The following is a 19,377-nucleotide window of genomic DNA, read 5'->3' as shown; positions in this document are numbered from 1 at the left end:
GCAGAGAGGGAGAAATAGAGACAAAGAAGGGGTGTGTGTGTGTGTGTGTGTGTGTGTGTGTGTGTGTGTGTTACACATATGAATTTGTATGAATGAATGACTGAAAGGTAGGCAGGAGCCAGAATGGATTTTGTTCAGGAAGTGAAACGATCTATTATTTGAAGGATCCACAGGACTTAAATGGAGGGAAGAAAAGAGAAAGGGCCTGTCAGGTGGGAGAAATAACATCAACAAAGGTTTGGAGATAAGACTAAACAGATTATGTTGGAAAGACAATGAACCTAAATAAGGCCAGAAATTGTCTGGTTTTTTGTTTGTTTTGTTTTTTTACTTTTCAGTGGGGGGTGGAGTTGAGAGAAACCTCCTTGCTTATTTCTTTTCACAGTTAAAACGTGTACGAGAAACTGAAAAACAGTGTAAGCCTCTCCTGGAAAGGAACAAGTGCCTCACCAAGAGAAATGATGAGCTGATGCTGTCCCTTCAGCGAATGGAGGAAAAGCTAAAAGCTGTCACCAAGGAGAATTCTGAAATGGTTCGTATCACCAGAAGTGCAGAGCAGCACTTTTTTCGTAGAACAGTATAATGCAAAGGAGGTGAGACTAAGTTTCAAAGCTCCAATTCTAGCTCTGATGCTTATGGAGCTTGTGACAGTCCCTTTCCCTGAGCCTCAGTTTCTACATCTGGAAGATGGGAATAACAATAACTGCACAATCTACCTCACAGAGATGTTGGGAGGAAGGGAAACTGGTTTATAAGACACAAAGTGATCATCATCCACAGTCATAAGAGTCATAGTTATGGGAAACAGTAGTAATGTTATTCCATAAAGTTGGCTCATTAACCAAAGCAGAAAAGTGAGCTCATTTTCTCTAAGTATGATTTCTTCTACAGCTAAGTCCCAAATAGATTACTGCAAATAATGAATCCCTGAAAGTGGTCACACATATTTGAATTTGCACTTTTTGAATTTATAATTATATAAAATATGGTACTTGGCTCTAGCCCAGTGGAAATATGTAGTATGGATTTGAATGATGCGACCATTTCAGGGGATTCATTGTTCACACTAAGCAGGCCTAGCTATAAAATAAGCGAGCACCAGAGATTACTCACTTTTACATCATGGCCTTCTAAATGTTTAGAACTATAAGAATGTTTCCAGGAAACTCAGAGTATCCCTCTATGAGTCATGGGCAAATTTCAAAGCCAGCAGAGCTTCCCCAGCAAGGCTTTAGCCCAGTCTCTTAGCCAGCTGTGTACAGGAATTTCTTTCTAGGAATTATGCTACCATGCAGTTGACAGGCATAATAGCCCCCTGGGCCCCATGCTATTGTAATATCAAAATGGAATATACCTGAATACCAAAACATGCAATTCTGTGTAGATTTGCCACATGTCTCAGTTTATGGTATAACCCAGGCCAAATACACAGTCTTCATAGGCCAACAAAGATTATGACTATATAAATAACTATAAGTGTACTGGTTCACATTTTCTGTAGCAGATGAAATGTAGTTAGGAGGGTCTGTTAGATTCAGTCTCCAAACCTAGAGGAATCTACCTTCTCCATGAATTTTCTGTGCCTTTCAAAAGTCTCCTGTTTCACTAATGATGAGATGTCCCTCCCTCCTTTCAGGACAGAGGTAGAGGACTATGGATGTGAAATATGTTACATGGTATTAAAACACATCAGTTTGTTAGCTGGTTTTGCTTAAATGCTTTCTTTGTTAAAATGGAAGGTTTATTGGGCAGGTATGGGAGGGTATCTAAGAGGAAATAACATTGGTGCAAAAACAGAAGGCAAAAATTTTTTTAAAAAGTCTCCTCAACTTTATTTATTTTGTAATTTTTTAACTTAGAGAGATAAAATGACATCACATCCTCCTTTGAAGAAGTTAAAGTCTCTGAATGACCTTGACCAAGCTAATGAAGAGCAAGAGACAGAATTTTTAAAACTTCAAGTCATTGAGCAGCAAAACATCATTGATGAATTGACTAGGGTAAGTTATAATCACAACTTACCTGTCATTAATAGGTAGCCTACAAAGATCAACTATTGATGGTAAGGTCAACTCAGGGACCACTTCTTATAAGAACCTTGCTCCTCCTCCCTCAAACTATTTGGTAAATATTTTGTTCTCACTAATCTCTGTCCCTATTGTTTTCTTCCAGTAGAAGGTAAACTTTCTGAGGGCAGGAACTGTTTTATTTTTAACTTTGTATCTCCAGCACCTGGCACAATATCTGGACTATAATAAATTCTTATTTAATCAGAAATAAAGTTGCCCCCAATATTGACCTACTATCCTGGCACAAAGACCAAGTGGTCACACAGTAAGCATCAAGATGGCATACAAGGGCCAGTATGTTCATTAGGCATTAGCTTGTTATGGAGTACCCTCCAGCCCCCAGACTCATTCTGTCCCTCAAACAAAAAGTATTTTAAAATACCTGCTTAAAGGCAACTTCTATAATACTAAGTGCACCAGATTTGAGAGTCTAAAGGCCAGGGTTCAGACCTCAGTTCTGATACTTCCTAGCTGCATGGTTATAGGCAAGTCATTGAATCTTAATAGTGCCTCAGCCCCTCCTTTGTCAATTGGGTATCAAAAGATTTGTACTACCTAACTCAACAGGATTATTGTAAGGAAAATCTTAAAGCACTATGCAAATGAAAGTTGTTATTTTGTGGTAACCAAGGAGGCCTTCAAAGTTTTAAAGAACCTTGGAGATTTATCTAGTCTATTACCCTTATGACGGGGAACCTGAGGCCTCAAGGCTGCATGTGGCCCTGTAGGTCTTTAGATGCGGCCTTTTGACTGCGTCCAGGTTTTATAGAACAAATCCTTTGATTAAGGGGATTTTTATTATATAAAAATATATTGTTATATATTATTACATGTTAGTGTTTTATATATATTATATATTGTATATTATTATATGTTATATATTATATATATTATATTATCCTTAATAAAAGGATTTGTCTTGCAAGAGTTGAACTCAGTCAAAAGGCCACATCTAAGGACCTAGAGGGCCACATGTGGCCTCAAGGCCATAGGCTCCCTACTCCTGGTATAGATATTGGAACAGAAAATCAGAGAAGCTAAAAAGCTTGCCTAAAGTCACTTAGGAAAGCAGAAGACAGAATTTCTTGCCTTATTAAGAGTCTTAGAGTAATTTCATAAGGCCTTAGTGTAACCTGGAGCATACTCAAAGAACTCAATTTCGAAAATACATTAACTTGTACCATGTTTTATATCTTCATAGTGCTATCATGGGGGTTAGGTTAGGCAGTTATGATTGTCTCCATTTTAAAATGAAGAAACTAAAGTTCAGAGAGCATGATTTAGTCATTAACTCAGTGTGTGATCATTGGTATTTGTGTTAGGAAGTTTTTGTGTTAGGTGCCTCTTAGGGACAGCTTTGGTTGGGGGTATCATTAATGCAGGCTGCTAATTGTCCCCCGTGGGAGCCATGTGCCTTATAATTAGTAACAGACCTGATAGCAGAATGAAGATCTTATAGGTCCCAATTCCATTGGATTTCCCATTATACCATCCATTATGATACTGGGTACCCCGAGGCCTGGAGCTGTTTCCTTTCTGCCTTTATATTTTCAGCACCTAATAGAGTGTATTTGATTCGATAAATGTTTGTTGAATGGAAAAGAATTGATCACTTGCAGTGGTGGATTTACTTTAAAATCAGGTGACCCTTTGAAATCTAGAAAGCCCCTTTGTAGTACGGGAGAGTTCAGATGAACAAGCAGCACCACACAAGGAGAGCAATTAACAAAACTTTATTACTACTTATAAAGGGAGGAAGAGAACAGAAACCAATAGGGAATGGCCTTGACACGAGGCCTCCATTGCTTGTACTGCACAGGCAACACATTGGGGATATCCCTTCAGATTGTGTGCTACACAATGGGATCTGCAGTCCAGTAGAAGACCAGACACCCGAAGGGCCCAAACTTATATAGTTTTAAATAAAGAATCCACTTATCAGAGACTGCTCAATCATCCACAGGGGATGATAATAGTGTAGTTGGGACCAGTAAAATGAGGTCATTTTCTAATTTTCCAAAGGAGTGAAGAATTAGGGGCAGGGATGCAGGAAAATTAATTTTAATTGTTTAATTAATTTAACAATTTAACTGTTCCATCGAGCAAGAGAATGGAGGAGGGAGTGGTTGGAGAATGCATAGTCTCTGAATCAAACATGCATCCTAGGAAGACTGGGGCCATACCAGTCAAAATTATTTTCCCTGGCTCATGTCACATGGCAGAGTGGTTTGGGGTATAAGCCAAGTTGTTATATAGTAAATCAAACCTTGTGAGATTCCCTCCCACCTCTCCCTGGAATGACTGGAATATCCAGAGATATATCCCAAGGTTGGCTTGGCACAGAGATAGCACAAGAGGACCTGGAGATTCCTGAGTTATATTAGATTCTGTGGAAGAATTGTGCAAATTACTACTTCTGAAACTGAAACTCAGTGGAGTTCAGTGACTTTTCTATAGCCATGAGGCTATCATTAGGCTCAGTTTCAGGAAGAAAAGGATCCAAGAGGTCTCCAGATATCTTCATATATCTACTTGGTCAATCTACTCAAAGCTTGTTTCAGCTCTTGCAAAACCAAATTGATTTTTGGCCTTCCCTGCAAATTTCTTAAACATTCCAAGGATGCTTTAGGAAGTTCCAGATAACTTAGGGGATACATAGACCCTTTTCCACACTCTGTATGCATTGCTATAGGCTAGTCTGTGCCCAAACTGGATTCAGGAGATGTGGAAGGAGCTGAACCCACTGTATGTGAGTGCACATAATAGCAAAAATGCTACCACAGAATACAAATCCGCCTATCAGTAATCATCCTGCAATGAAATACCCTTGAGATTCTTCATACTGCAATTAACTTGCAGTACGCAAAATATAAATAAGGTAAGGTGGCCCGTTCTAAGCTACACACACTTCTTATCCCTCAGAGCTGAAGAGATGCATAGAATGAGATTGTTGGGATGGCATAGAGCAAGGGGATCAGATAAAGAATGAAATGGAAGGAAGAGAAAGGAAGTAATTTCAGGAATGAGGGTTCTTGGAGGACCTTTCAGTTACTCCCTGTCACTACCATCATAACAAATTCACAGAATGTCAGAGCTAGAAAGGATCTTGGAACATAAAATATCAGAGATGATGGAGGCCTTAGGACATAAAACAAAACATAGGACATAAGAAAGAGCTGGAATGAACTTTAGAAGAAGAAGAAAAAAACATGGAATGTTAGTCTTGGGAGAGTCCTTAGAACATATAAAATGTTAAAGATAGAAGAGACCTTAGAACATAGTATATTAATTGTCAGAGCTGCAAGTAACCTAAACACACAGAATATCAGGCTAGGAAGAGACCTTGGGGCAACTAGGTGGTACAGTGGATAGAGCATTGGACCTAAAGTCAGTAGGACCCAAGTTCAAATTTGACCTCAGGCATTTACTATGTGACCCAGGGCAAGTCATTTAACCTTGTTGCCTCAGTTTCCTCATCTGTAAAATGAGCTGCAGAAGAAAATGGCAAATTATTCCAGTTTCTTTGCCAAGAAAACTCAAATGCATCACAAAAAGTCAGACATGACTGAAATGATTCAACAAAAATAAAAACAAAGAGACCTTGGAAGTCATTTAAGTTCAACCCAAACATTTCACAAATAAAGTCACTGAAATGGTTTTATACACAGAACAACTGTTTAAAACAAGAAACAAATCCCTGCTGTCAGAATATTTCTTTCTGTTGCTTGAAATACCACTGAAAATTCATCAAGGTAGGATGGTGTTCTAAAATGACTACAAAGAATATTGGAGGCTATTGTAAAGGAAAGGCTTTTAATTTGCTAGAAGAACAATAATGCTTTCTTCATAATACAATATAACAACCTGTACCAACTGGGTTTGACAAACTCCTTAATCTTATTTTTCAGGACCGGGAAAAGCTTATCCGTCGCAGAAAACATAAAAGAAGTTCCAAACCAATTAAGGTGAAAATGAAAACTAGGTTTATTACATATTTGGCACCTCTGCTGTGGAGCTGGGCATACTAGGGTATTGTCCTGCAACAATATAAGCCAGATGTTGTCGAGCTAAACTGTAACACTGTCTTAGGGGAGGAGGGAGAAAGTAAGCTCTCTTCTTTGCATTTCTCAGAAATGAAGAAAAAAATTGTATGTTTTCATCAATGCATTTGCTTTAATTTATGTTCATTCTGTCCCTTCAGTTTCGAGAGGCAGTCTGAGGCTGAGGTATCAGCCATTCATTGACCTTGAATAAATCACTTCCTCTCCCTGGGACTTAGTTTCCCTATTTGTAAAAACAAGGGGGACAAACTAGGTCTTTAAGGTACCTCAAACTCTAAATCTCATGATCATGATTTTTTGCTAAGAGGTCCCATAATGGAAATAGATAATTTCTTGAATCTATCAGTAACCTATAACTATTTCCATGTATTACCTGGATGCTTTTAAATATCCCAAGTTCAGGGGTTCCCAAGGTCCAGAGTTCCCTCCCTTTCCATTGATCATCTGGGATCTCAGAGCCTTTGGACTGGCATCAGTAGAGCATGAAATACTTGATCTTTGAACCTTATTGAACTTCCCACTGGGAGCCCACCAGTGTTTCTATAAGGTAAACAACCCAAAATCAATAGTTATCCTTGGCACATATTAGGGAGATAAACTGTGTTACAATTCTGTCCTCATGTCTATATTCCATTAAGAGAGATCTGGACATTGACAATGACATTTTCATACTTGCTATTTTCATTTAGTCATGTCAGGCTTCAGTATTTGAGAAAATAATAGTAATAATAAATATTTCTACATTCAAGCTGACTTTCTACAGATCATGTAGGAAAATTGCTGTTTTATTTCATCCTTTAGAGGCCTATTTTGGATCCATTTATTGGATATGATGATGACTCCATGGATTCAGAGACATCATCCATGGCCTCCTTTAGGACCGACAGAACACCAGCCACTCCAGATGATGACTTAGATGAGGTAAGCCTTCTCTCTGCTCTGTCATTTTAAAGAGATTGTCACCATTAATTTCCTTTTCAAGCCTCCTCCCAAAAAATAAAATTTCATTTCTTATCTATTACAGTTTCTTTGCAATCAATAATCAGTAACCTACATGTGGGGCAAATGTTAAGTCCACTATTGATTTTCTTACCTCTTGCTTACTCCATAGAAAGTCCTTTCTTGGAGTTGATCCAAAGCTTTATCTCTGACTTCAACTCAGCCATCTAAAAACTATGCTTTCACTAGAACATGGTTACCTCCCCTATACTTTATCCAAAGAAGATGTGAGTCTGATAACCAGCTCTGAGAGAGGATAGGTGAAGGTCAGGCTGGTAGGGATCTCTTTGAGAATGCATGTTGTCCATTACTAGCATATAATGGGGATCAGGAAGGAGATGGATAGAGGAATGTGATGAAGAAAATGGACAGAGGGCTTTTTTTTCCAAGGTGAATCTTCACAGAATGGTATCTTTCTGTAATGCTAAGAATTATGAACTATCCTCTACTAAAATCTTTCTCTGATGTCCATTGTAGTGTGGAGGTGATACTGGTTTCTGAAAAGCAGGCCATAAGTCCTAGCAGGTGCTACCAAACAGGAAAGGTTTTGAGTATAGACCTCCCAATCAACTTGATGTTTGTTGTCTAAGGACCACCCTAGCTGACTTTGAAGTACATCATCATCACCAGATGGTTGACCTCTGGATTACTGTTTTGATTTTTTTAGCCAAAGCAAATCATGAAGATTATCTGTTAAAATATATTATCTTAGAATATCTGTAAAGCATTCTCTTAATCAGCAGATAGTAAAAATGTGACTGCTTTAAAATTTTGTTGTCCCCCTTGTCAGTTCTAACAGTCTACAAATACTCCATGAAAATCTCTACCATGTCATCAGTATGGGTACCTCCACTAGTGCAGATAGCATCCCCATTCAGAAGTCTCTGTGGCCAAGAAAAATGTTAATCATCTGATCACCAGTCTTAAGAAGTCCTTTTTGGATTAAACTGAGTTGAACTGAATTGAACTGCATTGAACCTGAGAATTTGCTAGGCTAACCCTCAGGTGATAGACCATATTTAAAAACTTTCCAGTTTTGTACAATCAACCATCAGAGGTCTAGTTTTTTTTTTATGTGAATTAAGGAGAACAAAATATTTCTGAAGCCCCCGATTTTAAGTCCTACCTCTGACACATATTGGTTATGTGACTCTGAAAAAGCCACTTAATTTCTTGGTGCTCTAAAAAACTCTTATTGGCTATAAATTACAGAGAAGATTTCAGTCCTCTCATAGATTCATTTCCTGAAATAAGAAATTCCCCCAATTCTTTTAGATTTATTCCACAGCTTCTTCCACTGATTAATTAACAAAGTGGATGAGACCATAACCTTTAGCACCATTTCCTTTAATCTATCAACCCATTCTTTGGGATCCCATTTGGGGTTTTCCTGGCAAAGATAGTTTGCCATTTCCTTCTCCAGCTCATTTTACAGGGGAGACAAACAGGGTGAAGTGACTTTCCCAGAATCACATAGCTAGCAGGTATCTGAAGCTGGATTTGAACTCAGGTCTTCCTGACTCCAGGCCCAGTGCTCTATCCACTGTACCACCTAGCTTCCCAGGAAACTCAAGGGTGAAGAAACTCCCTCTATCAATGCAGACTAGCACACTTTCTGCAACTCATAGCCTTAAGGAGTTTTCTAGAGCACCAAGAGGTTAAATAACTTGTTTAGGGTCCCACAGCCAATGTAGGTCAGACATGGGACATGACCTCAGGTCTTACTGGTTTCAAGGTCAGCTCTCCATCTACTACTACATTGTCTCAGTTTATACTGAGGAAACCTACATTTTAGAATTGCTAAAGTCTACAATGTAATAGAATTCTAACCTATAAAAAAAATATAACAATATAGTTATAACAAAAATTATATATATATGTAATTATAACAAAAATTAACAAATGATCAAATGTTTCTTTTCTTAAAAAAAAGTATTTCCAAGACATCAAAGCTTACCATTATATAAAATCTGGTCAATACATTGTCCATGCATACTAGGTGTTATATAGAGTTAAACTTTTTTTTTTTAACTGCTGCAACGCCCCCTTCCAATACCCCTTTCTGCCCACAATTGACTGAACTGTGCGCTGCATCTGTGATTAATCCCTTGGTTTCTTTGTTCATCTCAAGAGTTTAGCAGCAGAAGAATCTGAGCTGCGGTTTCGCCAGTTAACAAAAGAATACCAGGCTCTCCAGAGAGCGTATGCCCTTCTGCAGGAGCAGACCGGAGGCATCATAGATGCTGAAAGAGAAGCCAAGGTTGGTATTGCTTGGAGAGAGGGCTTTGAGCTGGCTCAGTGCAGGAGAGGCCTAGACGCACTATGAAAGGAAGCCATAGGAGCAAGAGGCCTTCCTCCTATGCTGTGCATTTGTGTGAGTGAGTGTGTGTGTGTGTGTGTGTGTGTGTGTGTGTGTGAGAGAGAGAGAGAGAGAGGGAGAGAGAAAGAGACAGAGAGAGAGAGAGAGAGAGAGAGAGAGAGAGGCTCTATTCCTTTCAAGAAATATTTTTTTATCCGTTCTTTGATGGAAAATATATATTCTCATAATTATACAAAGTTGAATTTTTTAATTTGCCTTTCCTTGTTTCCAGTTAGGGGAACAACCACCTAAAAAGCCTTTATCCAGTGGAAGGCAAAGGTTTCATCAATTCCTATCCTTGGCTAACCTTTAGTTATTTTACAAATAAGAGAGGAGCCCACAGTCAGATTTTTTGTAACCATGATGGCTTAAACAATATTACAAAAAATTACGTGTTTTCTATCCTACTAATACACATAAGTTTTGGTAGTTGTATTTGGCTAGAGTACATATGTAGTAGTTTTTTCAGTCTTCTAAGTGTGTTTTTAAGTATTCAGAGAAGCTCAGAGTTGGAAGCAACTTTAGAGGTGGAATATCAATTCATCCTTCATCCTGCAAATGTGAGAGAAAGCAAGGGCAGGAAATAAGCATTTATTAAGTGCCAGGCTCTGTGCTAAGTGTCTCACAAATATTATCTCAGTTAATCCTTACAACAATCCTGTAAGGTAGTTGCTATTATTATTCCCATTTTAGAACTAAGGAAACTGAGGTAGACAGGTTAAACGACTTGCCCAAGGTCACACAGCCAGCAGGTGTCTGAAGCTGGAAAGCCTATAGTAATGGAGAGCTCACTACCTTTAAAGACAGCCCATCGTACATTTAGTTAGCTCAGATTATTAGTGAGTTTTTCCCTGTTTTGAGCCAAAATCTAACCCTCTGGAACCTCTCCACATTGTTCTAGGTCCTGCCCTCCAAGGACAAGAACGATTCTGATATGTTATCTACATGGAAGCCCTATAAATAGGTTTAATTAAAGATATTAGCTATGTTCTGCCAAGTCTTCCCTCCTTTAGTCTAATAAACTAATAAACCCCAAGCGCTCTTTAGGTGGCCTGATTTCTAATTCCCTTCCCCATCTTGTTCACCCTACTTTAGATATACTCTAGTTTGCCGGAATCCTTAAAATGTAGCACTCAGAAGGGAACACAAAAGCTCAGGTGTATCTGATCAGGTCAGAGGACATCCGAACAAGCATATTCCTTACTGTGGACACTATCTGTTATTGTAGCCTATGACCTCATTAGCTTTGGAGGCAAGCACTGCCCATTGTCAACTAATTTTAAACTTATGGCCTCTTAAAATCCCCAGATACTTTTTACACAAACTACTGTCTAACCTCTACCCACCGCTATGCTACACTTGGCATATTTAATATTTTTTAAAATTCAAATATAGGATTTTATATTTTTCCTTATTCCTTTGAGCGTAGCACTGTAAAAGTAGCCTACAGCAATTTATAATCTATGTTTTAAATGTGTATCTGTACATCTATTGTGTATATACCTATAAAAAGGTTGCACAAGCCAAGTGTTTTACGGAGTATGTGCTTTTAGTCTCTTTTCTAATAGCGGTGATGGGTTTGCACTTATTAACCAACCCTCTTTCTCCTCCAGTTTCCATTATCAATCAATTAATATATTAATTATCAATTGATAAACATTTATTAAGCACCTACTATGTGCCAGGCCCTGTTTTAAGTACTGGGGATACAAAAAGACAGTCCCTACCCTCAAGGTGCTTGCAATCTAATGGAAGAGACAACATGCAAACAAATATATACAAAGCAAACTATATACAGGATATGAAATAATTAAAAGAAGGAAAAATTAAGAGGAGTGAGAGAAGGCTTCCTATGGAAGGAGAGATTTTAGTTCAACCTTAAAGGAAGCCAGGAGGGTCACTAGTTGGAGCAGAGTTGGGAGAAAGTTATTAAAAAAAATTGGACAAGCTTACTGAGCTATGTGTAATAAAACAAAGTTATTTGATCCACGAGTCTCAAATTCGTTAATTTGCTTTAACAATTCAGCTCATACTAAGTAGTATAAGACCCTCAAGGAGCCTAGAGTTTAATTAAAGAGATAATAGTAGGACATGAAAAGATAACAATATCAAATGGCAAATTAGTGATATAAACTGTAAATGCAATAGGTGTGGCCTTGTTCCCATCTCTTCTCCTCTCCAAGTCTGAGTTTCCAAATTGGCAAAATAAAAATGAAATAATTTATAGAATCCTTCCAGTTCCATGATTACATATGAAAAAAATTACATGATCTAAGACAGTGGTTTCAAACTCAAATATAAACAGAAGTCACTAAACCATGCATAAGGATCCCTGAAGGCTGTTCACTTGTTGTTCATTTGTTTCAGTCATATCTGACTCTTTATGACCCTATTTGGGGTTTTCTTGGCAGAGATATTGGAGTGGTTTGCCATTTCCTTCTCCAGCTCATTTTACAGATGAGGAAACTGAGGCAAACAGGGTTAAGTGACCTGCCCAAGGTCACACAGCTAGTTAAGTGTCTGAGGCCAGATTTGAACTCTGGGCACTCTGTGCACTATGGTGCCACCTAACTGCCCTTATGTACAGATTAGTGACACATTTCTATTTGAGTTTGATACCACTGATCCATTCTAGCCCTCTCATTTAAGTTAGATCTAGTCCAACATTTCATTTTAAAGATGAGAAAACCGAGGCCCAGGGAAATCAAATGACTTGACTTGGGTCCCAAAGGTAGTTAAGTGTCAGAGACAGGATTTGAATTCAGGTCTTCTGATTCTAGAACCAGAAGTCTTTCTCCAATAACTCATGGCCTTTAAGTAACTATGAGCATTCACAGAATTTGGGTTGAGTGTACTGGCAAAGCTAACGAATCCATGCTCTGTGTACATCTAGGGCAGCAACCCTGGGTTCTTGAATTCCATGTTAAAGAAGGCAAGTTCTGGCAAGTCCTATTATACTAGAATGATTTTGGTTTTTTGTTTGTTCATTTTTTAATTTTTATTTATTTTTAATTTATGGCATAAAGCAAACATTTTTATAACATAGTAGAATAATAAAAAGATGTTTGCACATGAAACTGCAAATCTATTATGTATGACTTGCTATTCCTTTTAAATATATAATAAATTCATCATGTAAATTTCTTTTTTTTCTTTCCTCCCCCCTCCCCAGAGATGGTTACCATTAGACACAAGTATATGTGTATATGTAAATTCATTCTGTGTATCAGTTCTTTCTCTGGATGCAGATAGTGTTTTCCTTCCTATGTCCTCTGTAGTTAATTTGGATATTTATAATAGTCAAAATAAGCTAGATGCTCAAAGTTGTTCTTAAAACAGTATTGCTGCTTTGAATACAGATCTAGTACCAGACAACCTGCCCACCCACCCAATCCAGTCCAATCCAATCCAACTCAAACCAACAAGCCTTTACTAAGCACTTAGTATTTGCAAGGCACTGAGGATCTAAATACGGGATGAAAAGGAGTACGTGCCCTCAAGTGTTTACTGTCAGGTTATGATGTAATTGTCCACAGGAATCCCTTATACCATTTGCTAAGGCCTGGAATGACAGTGATTGACAACATCAGAGACAACAGTATTGACATCACTGATTTCACACGATTAGTCAACATGTATGTAAGCATTTACATGTGCTTAGAACCTGTGCCAGGGCACTGTTCTAAGCCCTAAAGATAAAAATAAAGGCAAAAGTGTGGCCCCAACCTTCAAGAAACTCACATACCAATGGAAAAAACAGTATAAATAATTATGTATATACAAGATATATATAAAAAGGAAGGCGATCTCAGAGGGAGGGCACCATGGTGCGAGGGGCAAGGAAAGGCCTCCTGCAGAAAGTGAGTTCTGAGCTGGCCCTCAAGAGAAGCCAGAGAAGGTCAGAGGCAGAACATAGGTGAGAGAGCATTCTAGGCATGGGGGGTGGGGTGGTCAGCCAATGCAAAAGTGATAGAGAGGGAATTTGGAGCTAGAATGTCAAGTGTGAGGGATGTAAGAAGACTGGGGTAGCTGGATTCTACCCCAGTGTGCATAGAGAGAAATAAAGACTAAAATCAAATCAAATCAAATAAAAAAATAAAAAAATAAAAAGAATAAAAAAGTAAAATAAAATAAAAAAGACTAGAAACGTAGGAAGGGCCCAGGTTGTGAATGGTTTCAAATGCCAAACAGAGGGCTTTGTATTTGATCCTAAGGATAATAGGGTAGCATGGTCAAACATGCATGTTAGGAAAATTACTTTGGCAGCTGGGTAAAAAATGGATTGGTGTAGATCTACATCATTTAAAGTACAGAAGAATAATTAGGAAGAAATCAAAAAGACCACTGAAGATCTTAAGTGCCCACCTAAGGACTTTCAGCTTCATCCTGTGGGCAGCAGGGAGCTGTTAAAAATTTTTGAACGTATGACATGGTGAAAGTGGTAATTTAAGATTATTCTTTTATTTATTCATTTATTCATTCATTTTCATCATCAAATTTAGTTGCTGCTCTGCCTGGTTTGATCTTTTGAGTTTTAAAACTAAGGGAGTATTAGGAACATGTGACTGGCTATTCATTTTGTTTAAGTTCTGAAATTTTGATTCCACTAGGCCCAGGAGCAGCTACAAGCAGAAGTGCTCAGGTATAAAGCCAAAATTGAAGACCTGGAAGCAACTTTGGCTCAGAAGGGACAGGTAGGTAATGAGTTAATTGAACTTTTTTTTCCCTTCAATCTCAAACTATTCCATCTAATTTTCTTCTTGTCAAATCACTGATTTGTGCATGATTATCCACACCCAGTTAAAGGCTGCTTGGCTGAACCCAATGCCCTTCCTTGAAACACTGTATTGGACTGCTTACCTCCCCCTGAACAGTCGACAGTTTGGGCCCCAGCAGTGGATGAGGCCATGCAAGAGAGATGGTGGCCAAAGAGGAATTCTGACAGACACACTAGCATTGCCGTGACTTGCTAAGAAGCTAGGCCTAGGTCCCTTCACTGTGCTCCTTATGAACCTGCTTCATCTATAGCTTTGCGTTGCGATGTTTTCCATCCCCATGTCCTTAGCCTGTACACATCTGTCCTGGTGGAATGAACCCTTTTCACCTCTTTCCTCTGTGATCACCTCTGAGTCCCCCAAAGGCTGGTCCTGGATTCTATAGACTGATTTTTTTAAAACACTAGTGGGGACTGTGGAAAAGGTCTTAGGTTTTCCTAGCAAGCTGAGCCCCAATTTCTACATTATGTGGCTGGATGGGGTGGGGGATATCAGCCATTCTTTAGCTTTGACAGGAAAGGGATCCAGATGAGAAAAGACAGCTGGCTAAGGGCTGGCTCACAAAGGGGTTTGGCTTCACTGATCTTCAGGGCTGCTCTTTGAAATGCTGACTGCACACTATTCTTTGTCAAACAGGATTCACACTGGGTAGAAGATAAACAACTTTTCATTAAGAGAAACCAGGAGCTTTTAGAAAAGGTATGTGGGGTGCACCTTCCTAGAGGGGGCAGACAAGGAAGTGATGAGGGATCCAGGAGCAGCAGAGGGCATTCTCAGGAGTGGCACAGGGGGCCTTGGGGAAGTGGGAGGCTGTACCAGTGCTAGTCTACTGGCTACTTACCCATCCTCATCCCCTTCACCATCATCACCATTAATTAAATGCTGTTGTGTGCATGGCTCTCTGCTGGGCGTGGTACAGATTATTTTAGAAGGGATGTGATCCCCAATCCTTATCACTTTGATTGCTCTGTGTGTGTGTGTGTGTGTGTGTGTGTGTGTGCAGAGACAGAGAAAGACAAAGAGAGATGAAGACAGACAAAGACAGAGAGATGGAAAAGAGAGAAAGCGAGAAAGGAAGGAAGGAAAGAAGAGAGGAAGAAAGGAGGAAAGGAAAGAAGGAAGGAAAGAAAGAAAAAGAAAGAAAGGGAAGGAAGGAAAGAAAGAAAGAAAAAGAAAGAATGAAAGAAAGGAAGGAAAGAAGGAAGGAAGGAAAGGGAAAACTATATTCTGATTGTCAGCCACTATTGGCCAAGTCTATCTCTGTTTTTAATCACAAACAGGGGACATCATGCTAGGGACCAGTATGGGAGAGTGGGAAGAATAACTGGACAGAGTTATTCGGCTTGGCTCTGCTACTTATGACCAAATCACTGCACCACTCTGGTTCCCTCTGTGCAATAGAGTTGGCTAGATTAATCAATTGCTAAGGTCTCCTCCATCTCTAAACTTAGTAAGTCTCAATTCAATTCAAGAAACTTATTGTCCGAAGCCATCATATGTTATAGGAACTTGAAGAGAGAAAAAGTAAAAAGAGGATGTAGTTCCTGCCCTCTTAGAGCTTAGAGTCTAATGGACTCTAATAATGGACAAAAACAAATTTCTATCTTTTAAATGGACCTGTGATTTCATCAATATAAGGAGTTCCTACTGAAGAAGTTCCTATCAATGTGGGCCTGCATTTGCTTTGCAATTTTTAATCTTAGAAAGTTGCCTCAAGCAGTAAAAGGTTAAATGGCTTACCCAGGATAACACAGCCCACATATGTCAGAGACCCTCCTGAACTCTGGGTCTTACTGATTCCAAAGGTCAGTTTTCTATCTACTATGCCACACTTCTATAGAATATGAAATAAAACATCTATTATTCCTATGAACTCATGATCTTTTGACCCTCTGAATATGATAAAGATATTATATAGGTACAAACAAAAAGAAATACTTGAAGTCTGATGGGAAAAACACCTCATTACCACCTGGGGAAGAGAGAAAATTGATCCAATTCAATAAAGATTTCTCAATTGTTTACTGACTGAAGAACACTGTACTAGGTGCTAAAATTCCTGCCCTATTTGGGCTTACAGTGTAAGAGAAGGAAATACCATGTACACACTTAACTCTGACGTAAAATAAAACATAGCAAATGCAAAGCAAAAAGCCATGTGAGCTCCAAGGGAGAAATGTGGTTACTAAGCAGTCTTAGGGAAGGCCCCATGAATGTGGTAACCTCTAAGTTGAGAATGTGTAAAAATTCAGTTGTTGAAGAGGAGAATTAGGGTATTCCAGGCATAGGAAATAACATAAACAAAAACCTGACTGAAAATTAGAGTGTGTTCAGAGGACAGAGAGTAAGTCTAATTTAGTTGGACTATCATGTATAGGTAGGAAAGTTATAAAGGTTCCAGATTGTAAGGGGCCTTAAATGCCAGGAAAAGGAACTTGAAGTTTGCTTGATAGGTAGTAGGGAGCCAGTGAAGATTTCAAAGAGGATGACATGACCAGATCAATGCATGTGGAAGATCAATCTGACAATGACATAAAGGATGACTGGGGCGGGGTGGGGGATGAGGTGTAGAGAAGAGTGGATGCAGGATGACCTATTATGTTAAGAGACTACTGCAGTAGTCCCAAGAATGTGGCAATGAGCATTTGTACTAGAGCGGTCACAGTGGGAAAAGAGAGGGGCAAATATAGAAATGTTGCAGAAGTAGAATTGATACATGCCTCATCCAAAATATTATCAACCCAGCACGCTCAGGAAGCCAAATCAGGCATATAAAAAAGCTGGGCCTAAGGCCAGGAAATAATTAGAGCCAAGTTTCAATTATCATCATGTAGATGATCTATTGGGGGCATATTAACCAGAGAAGATTTTTAATTCAAGATTGGCTTCCTCAAGCCATTTACTTTCAACAACAAGCAGTTATATTTTGTAAATATAAATGAATTCTAATTCTCTAGTACTCCATTGATTTTTTTATCTCATCTATATGAATATTCCCTCCAACAATGCAAATTACAACCTATCCATGCCTGCCCATGCTGTGTTCCTCTTGTCCACGTCCTCCCATAAATTTTCCATGTAGAGAATCTACCCAACATATTGGGGATCTGTCTTGCTTTCTCTTGACATTATGAGGATACCAGTGGAATATAGGGGCTGTTCATTTTAATAGTAATTACTGACTGCTCTTGAAAGAGAGACATAGACAGACAGAGATAGAGAAAGACAAAGAGACAGAGAGAGAGAGACAGAGACAGAGAGAGAGAGTTCCAGCAAATATCTAGGTAATTGGTATCCTCTATCAGTACCATACCATGTATCTTGAAAGTCTTGGGATGTTTCTTGAACTCTTCATTTATTTCTTCCTTCTGTCTAGGTGGTCTGTAATGTACTCCCGTGACTATATAACTTCCATTTCCACCTCCATTGATCTTTACAGAAATGTTCTCCATCATATTTCCTCCTTTCTGGTTCCTGGATTCCCTCATATGATTATATTTTCTTATTACATAATCCTGTTTCAGTACCCTACTCCTTCTTTATTTACCCTACTCTTTTGAATGAAGTATACTTTTCCAGGATAATCTTTTAGTCACAGAACCTATCCAAGTCTCAGGGTTGGACCTATGCAGTCATATTTACCTATTATACTAGACTCATTAGTGCCCTTTGCTTATTGTCATATTTTATCTAACAAGAAATAGGAAGCCACTAAAACTGCTTATATTGCTTAGAATAGATATAAATCTTTCACAGTTTGCAGTTGGATTGTTATTGAGGAGTTTTACCTAACAAAGGTCAGCACAGTGTTTCCAGATTTGCCTTTGCCTTTGTGCCTGCTCTCCCCGTGTCTGGCATGCACCTCCTATACCTGTGCCTCTAGAGTTCATCCCAATGAATGGAGAGGGTGGTCTGTATTTTTTAAAAAAATGAGCCTTTTTGCTGCTCTTCACATGCAGAATTCCATCCCCCATCTCTATGCCTTTGCAGTGGCTGTGCCCCATGCCTGGAATGCCATCCCTTCTCATCTGTGCTTCTTAGAATCCCTAGTTTCTTTCAAAACTCAGCTCAAGTGTCATCTGCTACATGAGGCCTTGACTGAGCCCCTTAGTGTCATCCCCTCACAAATGATTTGTATTTCTTTTCTGTGTATGTATACATATATACATATATGCTTATATATAGTTATATTTTCAATTAACAGAAACCTATCTTCTGTCTTTCCTACCTCATTGGGAGAAAAAAAAAACCAAATACCTTGTAACAAATATGCATAGTCAAGTAAAACAAATTCCATTATTGACTGTATCCGAAAAGATATGCCTCATTCTGTGTCCCAAGTCCTTCGTCTCTCTATCAGAAGGTGTTTATGGTGATTCATCTCTGGTCCGTCGGAATTTTGGATTGGTATTTTGTATATATCTGGGATATATTCATGAATGTGCATGTCTCCCTCAGTAAAATATCAGCTCCTTAAGGGCAGAGTCTGTCTCATTTTTTATTTGTATTCTCCGAGCCTAGCACAATGCCAGCATCATAATAAATAATAAATATTTGTCTATTGATTTATTCTTGGTTCTTCTATAATAATCTATAGTATCAATAGATAACACAAAAAATAATGACTTCTAAATGCAAAATCAACTAAATGTTTTGTGTTCTTAGATACCATCCAATCTAATCTATTCCAACAAAGTAAGAGACAGCATGGAATAATGCAGAAGTTCTCAAAGCTTGGTTCAGGGACCTCTGGGTGACTCTGGGACCCTTTCGGGGGTGCTTAAGTTCAAAACAATTTTCATAATAATATTAAGATGTTTTCATATCTAGTACAGTAAATATTATATATACAATATAACCCACAAAAAATATTTAAAAAATAACCCACATGAACAAAAGCTCTTAGAAGGCGGTCATCAATCATTTTAAGAGAGTAAAAGGGTCCTGAGATCAGAAAGTTTGAGAACTGCTGACATAGTGGATAAAAGGTCTGTCCTTGGAGTTAGGAAGACCTGGGTTCAAGTTTTATCTCTTAGACTAATGTGACCATTAGCAAGTCACTCAACTTCCTGGTGTTCCAGTCAATTCTCTCAAAATTGCAAGTTACAGATGAG

General features: G+C 38.6%; 1 protein-coding gene across 1 annotated transcript in view; it reads left to right on the top strand.

The window, feature by feature from the left end:
• LOC114027765 (janus kinase and microtubule-interacting protein 2-like) overlaps nucleotides 1-19,377 on the top strand; it is an 87,378-nt gene that overhangs the window by 23,173 nt on the left and 44,828 nt on the right. The window contains exons 5-11 of the mRNA XM_027841896.1: nucleotides 386-532; nucleotides 1,860-2,000; nucleotides 5,978-6,034; nucleotides 6,932-7,051; nucleotides 9,261-9,389; nucleotides 14,099-14,182; nucleotides 14,900-14,962. Coding sequence (XP_027697697.1) covers nucleotides 386-532; nucleotides 1,860-2,000; nucleotides 5,978-6,034; nucleotides 6,932-7,051; nucleotides 9,261-9,389; nucleotides 14,099-14,182; nucleotides 14,900-14,962 — 741 coding nt within the window. The remainder of the gene's footprint in view (nucleotides 1-385; nucleotides 533-1,859; nucleotides 2,001-5,977; nucleotides 6,035-6,931; nucleotides 7,052-9,260; nucleotides 9,390-14,098; nucleotides 14,183-14,899; nucleotides 14,963-19,377) is intronic.

The sequence above is a fragment of the Vombatus ursinus genome, unplaced genomic scaffold (assembly GCF_900497805.2).
Source record: "Vombatus ursinus unplaced genomic scaffold, bare-nosed wombat genome assembly UNPS02014863.1, whole genome shotgun sequence".
NCBI lineage: Eukaryota > Metazoa > Chordata > Mammalia > Diprotodontia > Vombatidae > Vombatus > Vombatus ursinus.
Note: the sequence above shows the minus strand (reverse complement) of the source record. Positions and strands in the feature narration are given on the sequence as shown.